Source organism: Pleurodeles waltl, chromosome 3_1 (assembly GCF_031143425.1).
Source record: "Pleurodeles waltl isolate 20211129_DDA chromosome 3_1, aPleWal1.hap1.20221129, whole genome shotgun sequence".
Taxonomy (NCBI): Eukaryota; Metazoa; Chordata; class Amphibia; order Caudata; family Salamandridae; genus Pleurodeles; species Pleurodeles waltl.
In genome coordinates, this window is record NC_090440.1 from 414045105 (window position 1) to 414066177 (window position 21073).

The 21073-nt window shown below is 40.9% G+C and overlaps 1 protein-coding gene across 2 annotated transcripts in view; it reads right to left on the bottom strand.

Moving 5' to 3' along the window:
• Positions 1-21073, bottom strand: part of TTLL13 (tubulin tyrosine ligase like 13) — a 309143-nt gene that overhangs the window by 35320 nt on the left and 252750 nt on the right. The window contains exon 15 of one of the 2 annotated variants that reach the window (XM_069222659.1): positions 5416-5662. The exons of the other annotated variant lie outside the window; for it this stretch is intronic. Within the exon in view, the coding sequence (XP_069078760.1) occupies positions 5416-5662 (247 nt within the window). The remainder of the gene's footprint in view (positions 1-5415; positions 5663-21073) is intronic. 2 annotated transcript variants of the gene reach the window in all.

The window sequence follows — 21073 nt, forward strand, 5'->3', positions numbered from 1 at the left end:
GGTGTAATAGGGGCAACTTATTAAAAGGATTGTGAAGGATGGCAGAGGAGGTCCAGTAGCATTCTTACAATGTGTCCACCATCTTGGCCATTCATGAGAGACCTTACATACTTGTGCTTTTATGATCAATAGCATTAATACCCACATTTTAGTGGACATTGTTTTTTGTGATATGTAATCATGCTTTTTAAAAGATGCTTTGCTAAACAAATGTTATTGACAGCAAACGACAGGCTCTAGGAACTACAAGATGGGCTTTTAAAGATTAGAGAGTGCATTTAGTGTCATTGGAAAGAAACACCTTAGTTCATATTTGACAATGTTAAAGAGAGGAAGATTTTTGAATGTCAAAGGCACCAAGCACACAAAGTAAAGTCAATAAGGAATCTTTAGATTACTTTAGTTAGTGCACAATCGGATATCATAAGATCAACATCTGTATTGTTGTGATCATTTAAAAGTGTGCCTCTGGACAAACTGAACCTCAATCTGCCTCAGATAAAATAGTCAATCACTGAAGGGGGTAATAAATTTTTTAGACAGGGTATTACATTTTTGTGGGATCTAGGCTAAGCATCCATGCCAAAGAGCAAGCATTCATCAAAACATATACCATCAATAAATGTAAAGTCCAACAGCAACTGAGTGGAGCTGCAGATTTCCATATATCTAGCAGAAGTGTCAAGCATGGATATGACCACTGATTAACTGCATATTAGCTCCTTCTATAAGGAATACCTCTAGAGTTACGTGGGGCTTCTCAGGAATTATTCATCTACTGGTATGGTCAGTGGATGGATCATTATTGGTTACAATTGAATGCATTCTGGTCCTAAAATCACAAGTTATGTATTGCTAACTTTAGGATAATTAAAAACAAGTGCACTAAAGAAAGAATAAAGAGTAACAAAAATAGAATAAAGAATCTCTCTTAATCTCAGAAAGAAAATAATACAAATGATTACAAATTCAAAATAACTGGAGAGCAGAGTTGCCCTATACTTTATCAAAGGGAGACGGATACTCTGCAGTGGGGACAGAGATCTCAGGATGATAAGTTGTAGGGAAAATAAAATGTTTATTTAACTAGAAACTAAATACTAAAAATAGTTTTATATTCAATATTCATGTAAATTCATGTTATATATGTATTTAAAAAGTAGAACAAATCACAATAGTGCTGCAGCACTATTAACTTAACTTTTAAATAACTATTGAATTGTCTTAAATATAATACATTTATTAAATTACCATTATGTTTCTTAAGTTTAAATCAAAAAATACAATTTCATCTAAAGAAAAATATTTTTTATTATGCAATGATAATTTTTAAAAGTGAGGTATAGAATTAATTAAAGTTAGTGAAGAGTTGACCACTGTCCCTGTTCAGGGTTCATTTGTAAAGCAGTTGTAACAGCATACCATATTTTGCGATTTATGGTTTGAAAGGACCGTTTTATCTGTGACAGTGGGAGAATGATCTACTCACTCATCTCGCGTAATGTTCAGTTCTTATGTGAGACTCAACAGCTTGCGCTGATATCCAGCATGTATGCTGAGTGCGTATGTGGTGAGGTTGAAATACATTGAGGTAGTAGGACTGCGTTTGAGTCTGATTAAAGGGGTGACTGTTGGCAGTCACATATCTACTCTATATGTACGTCTCATAGTGGTATAAGTGCAGCGCTTTCACATGCACTGAAAGAAAGATCATCTTCCATAGGATGCTTGACAATTGGACTGATGAGGAACACACTGGGAATCAAGGAAGAGACAGCTGCATTGTTCATGTCAAATGAAGAAACATCTCTTGTGCAGATACACCACAATGAACAATTTTGGTGGCAATTATGTCCATAGGCTTAAACAATGAATTGTTCTTGTCAGAAACAGATCACCTTTTGCAGATATTTTATGCATTTGGTATTTATCTATATGCACCATATGACAAGTGTTAAGTAACTTTTAGGTCAAGTTAAAAGAAATGTTATGTTGATGTCTCTGTAAATTAGGGCCTGATTTAGATTTTGGCAGATGGAAAATCTGCCACAAATGTGATGGAGTATCAGTGTTTCAGGCTCCATCTGATTTAAATACATGTTGTAACAGTGGTGCAGGGCCACAACAAGTAGGGCTACAAAGGCAGAGTATTTAACTTACAAACTTGAAGAAAACCACAATGAAAGCTTAGGGTCATCACTGTGTGCCATTCAAGGGGACTCACTACTCATATCAATGTTTTCAACAAAGCTCCTCCCCCTCTTTCTTGCATTTCTGTTTTTCCATTGTCCTAGGTTTTATATACATTTATATGTATACGCTGGCAGAGAAGATGAAGTTTGAATGTACATAATAAAATCCAATTTTGTTCTGCTAATCCTAGTTACAACAATTCTTTTCGTGCAAGCTGGTGCCAATGAAATGCACATCAATAGAAACATGACCAAAGCAGGGGATCCTCCATTGGTTTTATGGGCAATTTATCATTATTTGTTGAATGATCGATTTTTCAGGGCAATGGACTTATTTTATTTTTACATTAGCGGGGTATTCTGATGGTACTCTGAACATAGTTTTTGAGAGTTCTATGATATTTCCAGAAAAATGTTGCTTGATTTTTTTTCAGTGGAGCTGAATTCTAGTCTAATAGTCTGTTTAGGAATACTTGTTGCTTGATTATTAACCACTGCAAGGGTTTACATGGCTGTCATAATTATTGCAGGTTCACTGAAGTTTATGAAAATGGTAAAACATGCTGACCAAACATTTAGGGGCATATTTATACTCCGTTTGCGCCGAATTTGCGTCGTTTTTTTCGACGCAAATTCGGCGCAAAACTAACGCCATATTTATACTTTGGCGTTAGACGCGTCTAGCGCCAAAGTATGAGGAAAGAGCGTAATTTTTTTGCGTGAACGCCTTCCTTGCGTTAATGAGATGCAAGGTAGGCGTTCCCGTCTAAAAAAATTACTGCGCCGCAAATGCGTTGTATTTATACTCCCGGGCAAAAATGACGCCCGGGAGTGGGCGGGGCAAAAAACCCCGCATTTGCGCCGGATTTTAGCGCCTGGGTCAGGGCAGGCGTTAAGGGACCTGTGGGCTCAAAATGAGCCCACAGCTGCCCTCCCATGCCCCCAGGGACCCCCCCTGCCACCCTTGCCCACCCCAGGAGGACACCCAAGGCTGGAGGGACCCACCCCAGGGACATTCAGGTAAGTATAATTTTTTTTTTTTTTTATTATTTTTTTTGGCATAGGGGGGCCTGATTTGTGCCCCCCTACATGCCTCAATGCCCAATGACCATGCCCAGGGGACATAAGTCCCCTGGGCATGGCCATTGGGCAAGGGGGCATGACTCCTGTCTTTACTAAGACAGGAGTCATGTAAATGGCGTCTGGGCGTCGTTAAAAATGGCGCAAATCGGGTGGAGGCGATTTTTTAGCGTCAACCTGACTTGCACCATTTTTAAGACGCCCTAGCGCCATTTTTCCCAACGCCGGCGCTGCCTGGTGTACGTGTTTTTTTTCCACGCACACCAGGCAGCGCCGGTCTGCTTGCGCCGGCTAACGCCATTCAATAAATACGGCGCCCGCATGGTGCTTCAGAATGGCGTTAGCCGTCGCAAAATTTTTTGACGCTAAACTGCGTTAGCGCAGTTTAGCGTCAAAAAGTATAAATACGGGCCTTAGGGGAATATTTATACTCCGTTTGCGCCGAATTTGCGTCGTTTTTTTCGACGCAAATTCGGCGCAAAACTAACGCCATATTTATACTTTGGCATTAGACGCGTCTTGCACCAAAGTATGAGGAAAGAGCGTAATTTTTTTGCGTGAACGCCTTCCTTGCGTTAATGAGATGCAAGGTAGGCGTTCCCGTCTAAAAAAATGACTGCGCCGCAAATGCGTTGTATTTATACTCCCGGGCAAAAATGACGCCCGGGAGTGGGCGGGGCAAAAAACCCCGCATTTGCGCCGGATTTTAGCGCCTGGGTCAGGGCAGGCGTTAAGGGACCTGTGGGCTCAAAATGAGCCCACAGCTGCCCTCCCATGCCCCCAGGGACCTCCCCTGCCACCCTTGCCCACCCCAGGAGGACACCCAAGGCTGGAGGGACCCACCCCAGGGACATTCAGTAAGTTCAGGTAAGTATAATTTATTTATTTTTTTATATTTTTTTTTGGCATAGGGGGGCCTGATTTGTGCCCCCCTACATGCCTCAATGCCCAATGACCATGCCCAGGGGACATAAGTCCCCTGGGCATGGCCATTGGGCAAGGGGGCATGACTCCTGTCTTTACTAAGACAGGAGTCATGTAAATGGCATCTGGGCGTCGTTAAAAAATGGCGCTAATCGGGTGGAGGCGATTTTAGTGTCAACCTGACTTGCACCATTTTTAAGACGCCCTAGCGCCATTTTTCCCAACGCCGGTGCTGCCTGGTGTACGTGTTTTTTTTCCACGCACACCAGGCAGCGCTGGTCTGCTTGCGCCGGCTAACGCCATTCAATAAATACGGCGCCCGCATGGTGCTTCAGAATGGTGTTAGCCGGCGCAAAATTTTTTGACGCTAAACTGCGTTAGCGCAGTTTAGCGTCAAAAAGTATAAATACGGGCCTTAATGTGATATAACCTGTGAGGTAACGTTATATCCCTAATTTAAGGATAATGACTAGTGGCAAATAGCATGCTCTGATGCCTAACCTCTGATGATTTTACAGCTATAAGAAAGTGTTATACTGAATAAGCAGCTATCTATGTCACTATCATATGAAATCTCTTTATTGATGTCATAACTACAATTTAACAATTGTTTTATTAACCTTCTTGCTTTCTCAAATTTGCTTGAAAATGAACCATTTACCTACTCTTTTTGAAAACATTTCCAGGGGGGAAAACCCCCGAACCCAACTTATGACCGTCAGACTTGCTAGCTACTCTCGCTCGCCACAGGGAAGTCATCCCAAACATTTATGCCCCACCACTTTCAAATGTCAACAGCACCCACTGCTTTGTCTCCACCCGCTTTAATTAATAAAGCTAAAGTCCATACTACAGTGGTAGATCTCAACAGTACTAATCCTGGTTCCTGCTTAGATATTCTTGCAGCCTCACTATCAGGAAAAAGTGGAGAAGAGAGAAGGGCACCAAATGTGACACTGGATCTAGTATGTTGAGAGTGCAAAAAGTGTAAAAGTGAAATATATGTGTAAGGAGATTGTGTTAATCTAGTAACACTGACACTTAATTGGTGAGACAAACATGTCTGGTGTGGGAACCTGGTGTCCAGGCTTCAGTATCAGAATTTTCCAAGTCTGGCTTGTGAGAATATTTACCAAAATTGAAGACCTGCAGGAAGAATATTACAAAAAATCCTCTTCTCACATGAAGTAGAGTGCATGAAAGAAAGTAGAACAATTACCTGTGCAGTTTCAGAGTGTGTGTGCTCGCAGGACTGAGGCGGTGCATATGAATCACACGTGGTGCAATGGGAGCAGAGGCAGAGGTTATAGCAAGCTCCAGTTCTGCAGAGTTGGGCAAGCTCCCTGCTACACCGGGGAAGGCACGTGCTGTGGAAGAGAGACCAGGGCCGCCAGGGAGAAGGTTGCTCAAGGAACCACCAGACAATACACCATTCGTATGGCCTGGCCGTCTAGTGAGAGCACGTTCTGCAAGAAGAGGCATATTTTAGGAAAACATAGCATTACAAAGATGCGTAAAGTCTGGTTTTATGCTTGAGAGATTGAGGGGGCTTTTTGAAATGAACATGTTGCTGCAGTGCTCATTTATAATGTAGATCGCAAGAGAAATTAGTTTGCTGGTTTTAAGCAGTTAAGAAGTGGAAACATTAAAAAGTGGACACATGTCAAGACTAAGCTAAGAGATAGGATGTCAGGGCTCAGAGGGGTGTACAAACTAGTTTCATTGTTCTGTATGGAGGCAGAAATGGAAGCAGATATCTAAGGGCAATGAATGATTTTGAACATTTGTTTCCCTGTTTGTGCTATTGTATGTGCTGCCTTTCATAGTAGTGTTGTTCACATTAGCTCAACCGACTAAAACAGTATTCATTTCATTGATCTGGAAATCTATTAGTAATCAGCTCCATTCTGCCAAACTAACACAAACAATATGCATGCACAATTGTAAATACTAGGTAAACCATTAAAATCACAGATCACATGTTTACATTTTACCAGAAATCAGCAGGACATACTTTTGATTACACATTCTTGGACCTTGTATGAGATATGACTCCTCACCATTTTAAGGTCTTAGTAGCCAAATGCAATCTAGGCCGTGGAGGAGGCCTATCTTTTGTCCATAAGAAACACTTGGCAGTAGTACTATTCAATCACTGCTACAATGTGAATCCTTCATTCCTCCCCTCATGTTAAACTCATATGTTACTGATTTACATACTCCCAGACAATGCAATTGACATAGTAGCTGAAATCTTTATCTAGTATACTGACTTGCTAGAACATAAGCAATTTTAGTGCCTTGCACTCAGGGCCACTAACCTCATACTCCTTAATATGGAGGGAGTGTATGTAATTCAGTCAGTGAAGGTTGTAATACTGACATATTCAGCGCCAAAAAGGGGATTATTAGATGAGCAGCCTCTACTACTGACGTGGACAGCCTATACAGGTATCACTTTCGCTACACTGCAACTGAAATGCACCCCACTCCGGCTAGACAGATATAAAGTAAGAGCCTAAGCAGAATGTGTTGTGTTTGATCTAGACTATCCGTCACCATTATCTGACTTTAAACAAAACCATTTCTCTGATTACCAATAACTGTTCAATAATTTTAATGACATTGTTAGACAAAACACTCTATTTAAATAATCATCTAAACCCACTCCATATGGTTTCCTCCTCTTCGCATGGAAACACAATTTCTTAAACACTGTAGAACACAATATTCAGCATTTTCGTATTTTCCATACTATTATTGCTAAACGAAGCACAGTAAAGTCTCAGCAGAAATATGATGATCCGTGTCATGACTTAAATGATTATGACATGGAAACTTGTTCCTTACATTCACAGAACGAGTAAGACTCGGGAGACTAAGGGGCATATTTAAGAAAGTGGCGTTGCACCCAGTGCAGCTCCACCTTCCTTGCTCCCCTTAGTGCCCCCTACCGCCACAGTGTGTGCGCCGTATTTAAAATACGACGCACCATGGCGCACGGTATGGGGCAATAGTGTCAAAATTTTTGACCCTATTGATGTTCTGTTCAGGGTTAGCGCCAACATTTTGGTGCTAACCCTGAACAGTATATAGGGGCCAATCGTAAACAACTGGGTGCCCCCTTTTAACACCTGCTCTGTTCAGGCTTAAAAATGCTGGAAAGAATGACGCAAAGAAATCTCTTTGATTTCTTTGCGCCATTTTTGTCACCCCCCCTTGCATACATTATCCCTGACACAGGCATAATATGGTGCAAGTGGTTACAAAGTGGCGCAATGCATGCATTGTGCCACTTTGTAAATATGGCACGGCGTTTTCGCCATCTAACGCCACATTAGCGTAAAGAAAGTTTTCTTTGACAGGTAGCTAATCTAACACACTACGGATTAATCAGATGTGGTCCCAATGAGCTGTGTTCTAAATGAGATATGTCACCGTTTTGCAGAGCCTGAAGCTTTATGAGATGGCAGGAATGTAAAAGGTCTGAACGGGCAGTAACAGTTCTCATGTCTGAATCAGAGAGGCGGTGTCTTATGTGCAGAATACAACTTGTGGCAAAGTTACTGGAGCAAATCCCAGAATTATTGTGTGCCCCAAAGAGAGGATACAGTCTAGAGCAGAAGTAATTAGCTTAGGTCCAAAAAAAGTACAGGATCTGTGCTACATTTTAAAAGAACCACACAAATTAATTCTATTCACATTTGCCTCATGTAATCTTTTCTTTTGTTAATATCATGAAAATCTAACATTGATGTGGTCCTCCTAAATGCTTTGTTAGACACCCCTGATGTACTATAACCTTGAGACTCTTAGCTTTTTGGTAGACAATATATTGAATTTGAAAAACACTGGATTGAGACATGAATTGTCCACGTTTGAGAGAACTCCAAAGGAGCCCAGGCAACAAAATCAGTCTTAATCCATTAAGACTGAACACAGTGCCAATAATGCACAACTAAGTGATGATAAGAACAATGCTGGGGGAGACCAATGTACAGCTCAATGTTGTCTGCATAAATGTGGGATCTGGTGCAAAGATGTCACCAAGTGGCTGACTGTATATGCTGTAAAGTCGAAGGGTGAGGATGGAGAATTGTGGAACTCCAAAAATGGATGCTGTTAGTGGACAGAAGAGCAGCAGACCATGGCACACTTGAATGGGCCAGTTGTGGACTTAGGACTCAAAGTAGCATATGCAGTGTAAGGACATTCTAGTTACGAATTGGAAGTAGTATTTAAGGATTTTGTAACTGGACGAGTCAAGGGCAGACAGGTCATGACCAAGGCTGTTTTAGTGGCATAAAATGGACTTCAACAGAAAGGGGTCCAGTGATGAGTTGTTGTTGATGAAGGCTTGAAGGTAAATGTAAACAATTCCTTCCAAAATGTTTCCACCTAAGTGGTGGTGTCTATATAACAGTAGCTTATTTTAAAATTATGATAAAGGGAAGATTTTTGAAGCAGGGGTTGGATCAAGGATTAATTCAAGAGGTTGGGAGAAGATAACTTGAGTTATCCTGAGTTATCTTGAATTATCCTGGTTGGTGCGACTGGTCAAAGAGTAAGGCTAGTCTCCCTAGAGATCATAAGAAAACAGCAGTCCATGTGTAAGGCTGAAGGGCTGGTTCTCAAAAATGTTTTGTTAAAAAATTTGGAGGGAGATTTTAGGTACGGTCTGGAGCTACTGAGTTAGAGGCAGCTGGATTTGATGGGATAAAGCCTTGATTTTCTCCAATTTTCTTGGAAATAAAATTTAGTTATGGAATGCACAAGAACGTTTTGGATGACAAAAGCAGGAATTAATTTTAGAGCTACTGTGTATTTTGCTAGAATGGTGGCTATGGTGTAAAGGAGTGGCTTTAAGTAACTTTGATCGGATGGAGGTTTGGATTTCTCTCCTTTACCCTCTTTCCAGTGCAGTTCTTGTTTTCAAAGTCAGTAGGTCATGGGACAGCAGCCTTTCGACAAGGTTTCTCATTTGCAAATATTTCTGCAACAGGCATTTAAATGTAGGTTTCAGTGAGTGAAGAACTGTTTTAGATTACTAAATTAATTTAATTATAGCAATGTTGGAGACCATCAGGACATGATCAGATCTAGCAAGCATGAATATTCGTGTAATATAAATATACAGTTAGTTGAGTAGGGTTTATTATCTTCAGCTACATTGCTGCAAAAAAGCATTTAAAATTGATCATGTCCTACTAAGGAATTATCTCTTTGATCCATGGACTCTCAAATTCATCCTTATTCGTTTCAGAGGGATTTGTCTCCCACCGAACTGGTCTGATCGCTCCTCTATGGCAGAAAAATATAAAAACACTTTCTGCCCCTGGGAACCTTCAAAGACTAAACAGAAGCAAATCTCTTTATAAACTAAATCAGGGTAATTTCTTTGGTCAGGTTTTATCCAGTTTAATTTCATTTCACAGCCTAGACTCAAATATTTTTATTCTGTGTACTTATTTTGGAAAATCTTTGCAGGTATTACATTTGAAGACTGAGGCAGTCATGACAACTCATACCAAGATGGACTGTAGAAGGTACAAGATTATAAGATTATGCTACCAGGAAGCAAACCTGAGTTTAATCAGGTATATCTATGGCTACGTAAGTGTTTCATAATGTTCCACTGGTCCCTTCCTGTAAAGCAGTAACATAGTTGTATCTACCTACCTACTGTGCACATTAATACTTGCATACTTATGTGAAGGCTAACTTCCTAATGGTCAGCGTTCCCTTTAAAATGTGTTGTCATGACTTCCTTTAGTCAGCTCCTTCTTTATGGCAACCTACTACTTTGGCTTCTGTTAGGTCTTTTGCCAAAGAAGATACGGTTACTTACCTGTAACAATTGTTCTCAGAGAGGCTATCCTCTAGAAATCCATATCTGACTCTCCAAAGATCCGCTTGTTGAGGATAAATGGATAGATAATTCTCAAAGAATTAAGTAACAATTCTCCTCAGTCCCAGTTAGAGGACACAAAGTCCCACTAACTTTTAAGAACACAGTTTAAAGGGCCAGTCACAATTTTATTTAGGGAGTGCAGTTTACATTTTTTTCCTATGTTTCCCATTTCAGAAAATTATTTTAAGCAGAGGAAGGAGAAAAAATTTTTTGTATTGAAAATGTGTTGCATTGTTTTAAACACACACTCATTTGGGTATCTCCAGGTTTAACATAGCAGCAAGGACTTATTCATAACCACTTGATTGCCCAATTGATGTGTACATATATCATAATATCATAAAAATGTACCCAGTACATTGTAATGGTTTACCTGTACATCATGGACTGAAGTGCAAATGTCCAGGGAAGTGCCACTCTAATGTTTGTACAAAGTCTATGCAAATATTGGGGACCATGTCTAGCAAAGGACTGTGCAAATACCAGGTTTGTCAGTCAGTATAGGTTATTGATTTAGAAACAATATGCTTGACAGAGTCTTCTAAAAGAAGTAACTTTTTTTCTTAAAAGATAACAATGCTGGTAGCTACCATTGTTTCATGGAGTCTGTTCAATGGTTACGATGCAAACTAATGGTTCATCGCTTGATATCTCTATCAAAAACAGCTTCTTTGGAATCCTGCCTTTTTGCTCTTTGACAGATCAGCTAGATGTGAAGTGAAACCCTGGTTGTTACAAATTACATTCTGGAATCTACATGACATATGGTATACTTTCAGTGGTTGGATCAGTATCAAGAAATCTTTTCTCATGTGCTCTTTCCATTATGCTTCTGGATAGAGACAGCTCTCCTCTTTTGCATGAAATGGCTGTATTTTTGGAAAAAAATGTGGTTGATGTTTCAGACAAAATCCAAACTGCATTTGTGAAATATATTTACCGCTGCTGCCTCAGCAATACCCAATGTTAGGTTTGGGAAACGTATTGCTGCTCAAGGTTATTGACATACTTCCATGACTTGCTTAGAGGCGTTTAACCACTACTTAATATTATCAATACTGCTGTGAGTCGTAGCGAATAAGAATGGTGTTAGCTGTCTGCTGTATGACCCTGCAATCTCTGTGTAATTGAGAAGGAGCATCTGCTGTCTATGCCCTGTGATTGAGCCACGTGTATACATTTTGATTTGTTTTCTCTGCCCCTTCCCTGACAAACTTTGGTCATAAGGTATGGCCAAAGTTTAATTTAATTGGAAGTGACTGGATGGAAAAATCTGGCAAAAAAGATGCAGTATTTTGAGAAACAATAGGCCATGCAACCTTGTGTTAATAGATTTGTATCCAATTAATGTTAAAATCATTCAGTAAAATGTAACATGTTGCCACGTTGTTTTTAGACACTGTTGCGTTCAGTGAGGGCTTGAAGCCCGCCTGTCACTCACCATTTGTTGGTCTGCGTGGCACTCTTCTTTGCAGCCTCGTAAATCCGTCAAAGCAAGCCTGGTATCATATCAGTTCCTCCGTGTGGAATATGGATCAAGCATTAATTGATTTCAACTAAATAAGTGGCTGTCCGCTGCTCCCGACATGATCGAGGTACTATTTTGTTCCTTGTAACTGCTAGTGCCCTGCACACAGAAGGCTTGTGACTCGCAAAAACGTGCTGAGCAGGACCAACTAAATTGCTAAATTTTATTTTTAAGACTAACTTTCTTTTATTTTGTTAAGTCGTCTTTTCTCAGTTTCCACTTGTGTTTTCTTTTGTTTTTTTTGCTCGTGGACGCTGTTGTTAAATATGACAATTAACTTGTTTGAAATATGCAAGACCTATTGCATTGCAAATTCTTGTCATAATTTTCTCTGGGCGAACCACTCTGACTTCCCTAAGGCGGTCAGGCTCGCTTGCTCAGCTCAGTTCCCTATGAATATTATCCTGCGGCTTGGACCTGGATGAGGTGCCATCTGTTCTTGTGAATGGTTCTGATGGATAGGAGGAACTGTAGGGCACAATCGTCATGTACTGGACAATTGGAACCAAGCTGCACCCGACTGAAGAGGCCGAAATAGGCCAGAACTAGTCTTGGGTTGCCGTGTTCGGGTTTAGACAGGGCTGGGCTTTTCCCAATAGCTGAAATTAATTCAAGTATTCCATCTATTAATTTTTTGTGGATTTTTCATTGTGATGACCTAAGTGCAAATTGTATGCCCAGATGTGGGTCCAGTGCTCACTGTGTCAATGGAACTAAACTGCACCCGACTGAAGATGCACAAATAGCCTGAAACTGGTCTTAGGTTGCTTGTTTTTGAGTTCAGAAAAGACATGGCTTGAAAATTTGGACTGGACGGTTCCTATTGGAGCAGGACCAAGGCTGATTTGCATATGGTTCGGTTTATTCTGAGGTGGCGTCATAGACAAAAAAACAACGGATTGGGATGTGGCCTGATTCATTACCAGAGGCTGATATTATTCATGCATTCCATCCATAACTTTTCAATGTATTTTCAATGTGACACCCTTTTGTAGTAAGGGGCATGGGGGTGATGCGGTGACAATGAACCTCACGCCCTCCTTAGTGTGGTGTGCACTGGAATGAACACAACATGGCTAACCCATGTGAGAAGAGGAGAAGACATGAGGGATCTACCACATCAACATTTTTCAAGGTCGGCTACTAGGGAAGTAGATGGCATACTCCCTCTTATGGTCAAATGGATAGGACACAAGGAGATTTGGGCCTCGCCTGCCACATCAAGCCTCTTGCTGCCTTTGTGCAGGCTCTGTACAAAGGACCCTGAGGTGAAGAAAAGAATACTGATTTGAATATTGATGTGGATTAAAGGGGAAAAGTGCTGGTAATAAAAAAAATCAGCATTTGGGGCCAGATGCATCAAAGAATTTTGCATTCGCAAAGGGTGCGAATTGCAAAATTCGGCCGTTTGCGAATGCAAAATCACCTTTCTGAATGTAAGAAAGGCATTCGCAGTGCAATTTTAAAGAATCGGTAGGGGCCAGATGTAGCAAAGGGTTTGCGCCTCGCAAACAGCGAAAATCGCCGTTTGCGAGGCGCAAAAGCCTCTTTGCTATTCAGAAATGCATATTGCGAGTCGGGACCGACTCACAATATGCATTTCAGAATCGCAAATAGGAAGGGGTGTTCCCTTCCTGTTTGCGATTCGGAGTGGAATGCAATTCCATTTGCGACCACATATGCGGTCGCAAATGGAGTCGCAGTTACCATCCACTTGAAGTGGATGGTAACCCACTCGCAAATTGGAAGGGGTCCCCATGGGACCCCTTCCACTTTGTGAATGGACCCACAAATATTTTTTCAGGGCAGGGAGTGGTCCAAGGGACCACTCCCTGCCCTGAAAAAATACCGAAACTAAAGGTTTCGGTTTTTTTTTTAAGTGCAGCTCGTTTTCCTTTAAGGAAAACGGGCTACACTTAAAAAAAAAAACTGCTTTATTTAAAGCAGTCACGAACATGGAGGCCTGCTGACGACAGCAGGCCTCCATGTTTGCGAGTGCCTAGACTCGCTATGGGGCCGCAATTTGCGACCCACCTCATGAATATTAATGAGGTGGGTCATTGCGACCCCATAGCGAGTCGCAGTCGGTGTCTGAGACACCGTACTGCATAACATTTTGCGAGTTGCAAATAGCGAGTCGCTATGACTCGCTATTTGCAAGTCGCAAAATGTTTCTTTGCTACATCTGGCCCCTGATTCCTTAAAATTGCGACCCCATTTAGAGAATCACAATTTGCGATTAAGAATCCTTATTTGCAATTTTTTAAGCAAATGTATGAAGCAATTCCTTAATACGAATTGGGCATTAAGGAATCGCTATTACCACCAAGTTGGACTTGGTGGTAACCATGTGCAAATTTTAAAAATGCATTAAAAATGCATTTTTAAAATTGACATGTAACGCACACATGCCCTTTTGGCATGTGTGCACCTTACATGTCTTCTAAAATTGTTTTGGGGTGCAGCAGAGGGGGCCTTAGGCCCCCAGCACCCTGGAGGTTGCATTTCCCAAATTGCGAATTCCAGCTAGGAATTCGCAATTTGGGAAATGCAAAAAATTCGCAAATATGGGCTAAGAGGCCCATAGGTGCGAATGGGGGCTGTATCGCAATTTGAGATTCGGTAATAGCATATGCGATTTTTAAGAAATCGCTATTACCGAATCGCAAATATGATACATAGCATTTTGAGAATCAGAAATAGCGATTTCTTAAAAATCACTATTTCCGAATCGCAAAAGGCTTTTTTGATACATCTGGCCCCAAGTGTTGTGTTGAATAGTTAAAAAAGTCCAGAGAGGGTTGAGTTGCTAAAGACGGTGTGTGCAGCAGAACAGCATTGACAATCGCTGAAGGGGAGTCCCAGGGTCAAGCACATTTCACTGTGCAGAACTGTAAAGAAAAAACTTTGCTGATTCAAAATGTGATAACCTAGCTATTTAGAGGAAACTACTGGAGGACCAAGTGCTTCAGCAAAGGAAGCAGTCCACACAGCTAGAAGATAACAGATGGAGGATCTCAGACCATGGTGGCAGTGACTGGCAACTATAAGAAACACCATGCAACATGTAAATCCAGCCTTTTAGGCTTAAGAGGAGACCTGATGTTCTGATGCCAGAGTAAAGAGTTAAAAGGAAAGAGAGAATCCAGAGTAATTTTTAGGGCAGTAAAAACCGGAATTTCGATGTATGGAATCTCGAAAGCCAAGCAGATTTTCCCAAACCACTTAATCTGCCCATTAACCTGCCAAAGAAGAAACTTCTAAGGCGTTAGACTGTCTTAAATAGGCTCTTTGGTTCACTTTTATGCTTCCAGTTTATCTTTAGAAATGCAAATGACATGAGAAAAGAGATATGAGTTCAAACACTTTCAAGTGTACCTGAGAGATGTGGTACATCTTCAAGACTGCTCAGTACCAATTATCATCCCATGTTTCCCGGCCCGTCCTCAGGGGTCCCGACCACAGGACCCCTCCCATGTTTTTTCCCTGACCTATGACCCCACTCTGTATTTCTCCCTTTCACTCTCTCAACCCAGGTACTCTATCCCTTTCAATCCTTTTATATTTGTTTTCCCACTGTAGTTTGGGTCCCAAGTGGGACCCTGCTAAACATATATTATGCTGTCCTTGTAAATAGGTCAAAGATATCTCTTATTCAATTCAAAAATGTATATTATTCACAAGGTAGTAAAGTAGGTACACTGTTAGCTAGTCAGATTAGACAGAGACAGGACAGAGGCTATGTCAAAGAAATTCTAAGGATACCAGGAGCAGCCCTGAGAAAACAGGGAAGACAAAATTAAAGCCTTCCATGATTTCTACACAACATTATGCTCCTTTACACCACTATCTGAATATCTTGGACACTACAGAATTACTTAGAAAGAGATCAAATTTCTATCAGACCAGAGAGAACTCCTTGATTCCCCAATAACAGAAGAAGTGAAAACAGCTATCAAATCCTTAAAAATCAATAAAACACCTGGCCATGATGGATTCACAGGGGATTTTATAAAACCTTCACAAACTTACTAGTGCCTTATCTAGCTAAGCTGTTTATCGTTTTTGCACAAGGGTCGGGAGTCACCCCCTTGATAGCAGAGGCCACACTCCTTGATCCATAAACAAGAGAAAAATCCCAAACTTTGCAACTGCTGCAGGTCTATTGCACTAATTAATACTGGTGTCTAGATTGACTCGGAAATTCCTGACGCCCATCTGGAGAAAATCGTCCCAGACCTCATCCACCCTGGTTAATAAGGTTTTATTAAAAACCCAAGAAACGCATGACAACTTGTGCAGAGTGATCCACCTGATCGAAAAAGCACAGAAGAAGGTTATACTGGCCATCTTGGTAATTTTTGACACCGAAAAAACCTTCAAACGGGTGGACTGGGGCTTTCTGCAACAGATCCTGTTTAAACTGGTGCTTGGACCAAAATTTACAGCAAGAGTGCTGGCTAACTATAAGAACCCAACCTTGAGAATTGTGCAGAATGGAGAACTTTCTCTCACATAGTGCCTATGTTGGGACAGCTGCCAGGGTTGCCTGCAGCTTTCCATTGCCTATTAACCCTTACTACAGTGCCCCTTGCAAGAAGACGGCCTGGAGAAAGGAACATTCAGGGACTATAATTTGGTCAAGTTATACACAAAGTGATCTTGTTTGCAGATGGTGTTCTGCTTTTAGGCACTAACCCTGGGGTGTCACTCCCTCATCTCCACCACCTCCTGATAAAATCTCAGGTTTCAAAATGAGCATGTCTGAATCTGAAATCCTTAGCTCAACACTCCCACAACAAGAAGTTGAGGCTCTTAAAGGCATATTGTAATCGGCTGGGCCCACAACTCAATCAAGTATTTGAGAATTGACATTGCCCCATAATTGATGATTCATATGAAGCTAATTTTCCCTGCCTTGGCCTTCCTGAAGAGGGAACTCCATGGATGGCAGTCGTTTCAAATTTTGCAGCTGGGCAAAATAAATTAAATTAAAATGACAATACTTCTAAAAACATTGCAACTCTTCCAGCCGCTTCCAATTGTTATTCCAGAAACTATTTTTAGAGTTTTTAAAAAAACAATAATTTATCTGGGAAAGAGGCCACCTGAGAGTATCATAGAAAACTATGTGCCTGCCTAGGAAAAAGGGAAGCCTAGTGTTACCTAACCCTAAGGCATATTACATAGCAGCTCAATTGAGGGTTAATTCAGAATGGAGTGCTCGGGGTCACATAAGCAATGGCTCCATATGGAGAGAAGATGGGGCCTGCATTATGGGATCTCATTTGGAAACCGAAAAGGTGACTACCGATTTTACATATCTACCTCAGCACACCAACAGCTACAACACATCAGATATACAAGTACAACCTAAACAGACAAGTACATTTGACTACATACCCATCTCCACACAACCCAATCCACTTTAACCGGTCATTCACGCCTGACCTGCACCCAGGCCTTTTCTCTGCATAAAATAGGGGAGGATGCCTCATAATATTAGATCTCTTTCAGAATGGAACAATTAAAATGTTTGATTACTGTAAGGGCTCATTGCTGGGTTCATAGAATTGCTCAGAAAGCCTTCACTGAGAAACTCTTAAGTGACACATAAGGAGCCCTCAATGCCTGTTAGAGACCAAAGGACTTGAGGGCAACAAAAGGTGACAGGCACGGTATGTTATTTGAAATATAAGATGACGCACAGAAGAAGCACACAACCAAACAGGGAAAACCTCAAAAGAACAGAATACAAACTTTTTTCAAAGGACTTCACACCAAACTAGTATTTGGTGAATCCAATAAGCCAGAAATTTTAAAAAAACAGCTATCACAATCTTGTCCAGTAAAGAATCCACCTTTGTGCAAAATCAAATAATCCAACAAGAAAAAGCAGCTCAGGTCAAAGGCTTTCAAGTCATGATTAAATTGCCTCAGGCGAGTAACATAATGAACCACTTGTCTGCTACGCTGGAGCACAAATCTACAGAAAGCAATAACAAAGAAATAGATCCCACAGCACAGGAGCTCATGCTTATGGTAGACAGCATTTATCTGCTGCCTCAACAAAAACAAATATTTAAGTCAGATCAACTGTCAGACCAATTGTCAGACCTGTTCTGACCCACCAAATACAAATGAAGGCTAAGGAAACAGAATCAACAGAGGCAGAATAAACTTTTATCGAAACCTGATCAGATGTAATCACCAAATTCCCACACCTTCCTTCAGATACACAATTCAATAATAACACAAGAGTCCCCGCCTCCAGGAGATAAGAAACCTGTTGTAGCCAACCCTAAGGAAATAGTAAATACATGTCAAACTTGAGTACAAACTGATGTGGGCCAACCATAGATTCAATGCATAACCTGAGTATGAGTGAGACAGCAAAAGGAAACAGAACTCGATCATGTTTAGCGGACCTGAACACTACAGCTCATTGTTCCTCTCTGGACAGTAAAGGAAAAACAGTATTGGCCACCTCAGAAGCATTAAACTTCCACTTGGAGAACATTGCCACTCAGTTGGATCTGTTAAATAAGATGGCATTATATGTCACAGGAATTGAGATCAAACTCGAAACTCTGCTCAATTCAGTACTAACAGTAAACAAAAAGCTTGTTTCTGAACATAAGCCATCCACATGCATTTCACTAGTGGACCAGGTAAGCATTCTTACCATTGTTAGACAAACCTTGAGTTATGAAATAAAAATTGACAAGATCGGTACAACCAGTCAAGATAAATAACATATTGCATACACAATGGTTACCTGCAGTAAACAAAACACAGAAGACAAGCCATTGCTGAAAACCCTAAAATCTCCCAAAACCATCATAATAAAAGAAATACATGTAACACAACCTCAAACACCAATAAGTTTAAGACAAAAGGCATATCTAACATTCAACCACAAGACACATAGAGGGTCTGCAATAATCAACCAGCCCTCAACCACACACTCTTAGTAATAGCCTTCAAGGCAACTGCAATGATAAATGTCACCCAGCGTACCAGCATCACCAGTTGTAACCGTCGAAAAAACAGCGGATACCGTCTATCATGACCTGCGCAAAAACTCCAACAAGCAACAGACCAAGAGGTAACACAAAAGGTTATGCAAAGGGAGAAACAAGCCCCCGGCCACAGCTAAACATGACAGGATTTCATTGACGACACAACAAATACAAAAGATAAACTGATGCCTCATTATTCGTATGGACAAAGCTAGATGACCAAGCACTAGCTGACAAAATAGGATGGTTAAGTAAAATAAACAGTAAAATGTTGAAAGTAACTCCCAGTTGATAGTATCAAAGAAAGAACTACAATCCAGCAAACAGATTAATGAAAATAACACTCAACCAGGAAACAATGGTATTATAACACAAGCAAATCCTAATTATATAAACAGCATAAAGATAATCACAGATACAACATGGACTGTGACTCCCCAATCTGCTGAACCCTTGCATTTTATATACCGCGCCCCAAAACCAACAATGATTGCAGAAGTACTAGGAGCTACAAGAAAACAAAGGACTGGAAACACCAAGAGCAAAACCTTAAGTAACATCTCACCCGGTAGAAACCCCCTTCACAGGTATATTTGGTCAGGTGAAGATCCAACCATCACCTCTCTACAATCACAACTCAACAAACAGGGGTCACGCTTAGTCAACATCAACAGTTACACATAGGTAGGTGAAACTTCATATGTCACAAACCCCCAACATTCAACAAACGTAGGAGAGACTCATCTCTGATAGCTCTCCAATATCCAATGTATTCATTACAGTGACTTTAGATGTAGGGCAAACAACTCACAGTTGGGGATCATGCTAAGGTAAGTCTAGAGTAAGTCAAGTTAGCGGGCGTCATGATATGCAACTGCAATGATAAATGTCACAACAGCGTACCAGCATCACCAGTTGTAACCGTCGAAAAAACAGCGGATACCGTCTATCATGACCTGCGCAAAAACTCCAATAAGCAACAGACCAAGAGGTAACACAAAAGATTATGCAAAGGGAGAAACAAGCCCCCGGCCACAGCTAAACATGACAGGATTTCATTGACGACACAACAAATACAAAAGATAAACTGATGTCTCATTGTTCGTATGGACCAAGCTAGATGACCAAGCACTAGCTGACAAAATAGGATGGTTAAGTAAAATAAACAGTAAAATGTTGAAAGTAACTCCCAGTTGATAGTATCAAAGAAAGAACTACAATCCAGCAAACAGATTAATGAAAATAACACTCAACCAGGAAACAATGGTATTATAACACAAGCAAATCCTAATTATATAAACAGCATAAAGGTAATCACAGATGCAACATGGACTGTGACTCCCCAATCTGCTGAACCCTTGCATTTTATATACCGCGCCCCAAAACCAACAATGATTGCAGAAGTACTAGGAGCTACAAGAAAACAAAGGACAGGGAACACCAAGAGCAAAACCTTAAGTAACATCACACCCGGTAGAAACCCCCTACACAGGTATATTTGGGCAGGTGAAGATCCAACCATCACCTCTCTACAATCACAACTCAACAAACAGGAGCCACGCTTAGTCAACATCAACAGTTACACATAGGTAGGTGAAACTTTATATGTCACAAACCCCCAACATTCAACAAACTTAGGAGCGACTCATCTCTGATAGCTCTCCGATATCCAATGTATTGATTACAAACAGTGACTTTAGATGTAGGGCAAACAACTCACAGTTGGGGATCATGCCAAGGTAAGTCTAGAGTAAGTCAAGTTAGCGGGCGTCATGATATGCTAAACTGAGGGATCTTTCTCACGCTGAATAGGAGCCTTTCAACACTACGGGACATTAACTCAACGCCCATAGAATACATTAAATTTGTCCCTGTAAGAGGCCACAAAAAGCCAAATCTACTCTAGTCACTTGGTGTACTGAGGAGATTACAGCCACAGTTCTGACCACAATAGCCCACTTTGATAGCTTGAGAATATCCATTTGCGAGTACTCAGAGGAAGCATATCCACACATTTTGAGACGGGCACCTCACAACATGCAATTACAACGTCACAACCAAAAAGGTTAAGCCCAATCCAGTATTCCATCCTGAGAAATCCAATAGGCAAAAGCATTTCACACACCACACACTATCACAAGGTGTAACGAGCCTGATATTTCAATTGTGGAACAAGATTTTTCAGTAACCGCCATTTCACCTTGAAACTGGCTGCCAGTGTCTCTCCATGAAAAAGCCCCAGAGTGAAACTGGCCATATCCGTAAGACAGTCTGGTGACAAAAATCTACTAGAATTAAAAAAATCCACTAGAATTGCTCTTGTGGTGTTCCTGGAGTATGGGGGAGAGGGTTCGACAAATCTAATAAAGGATGATAAAGGATGATAAAATCATGAACTATTGGAAGGCATTTCATA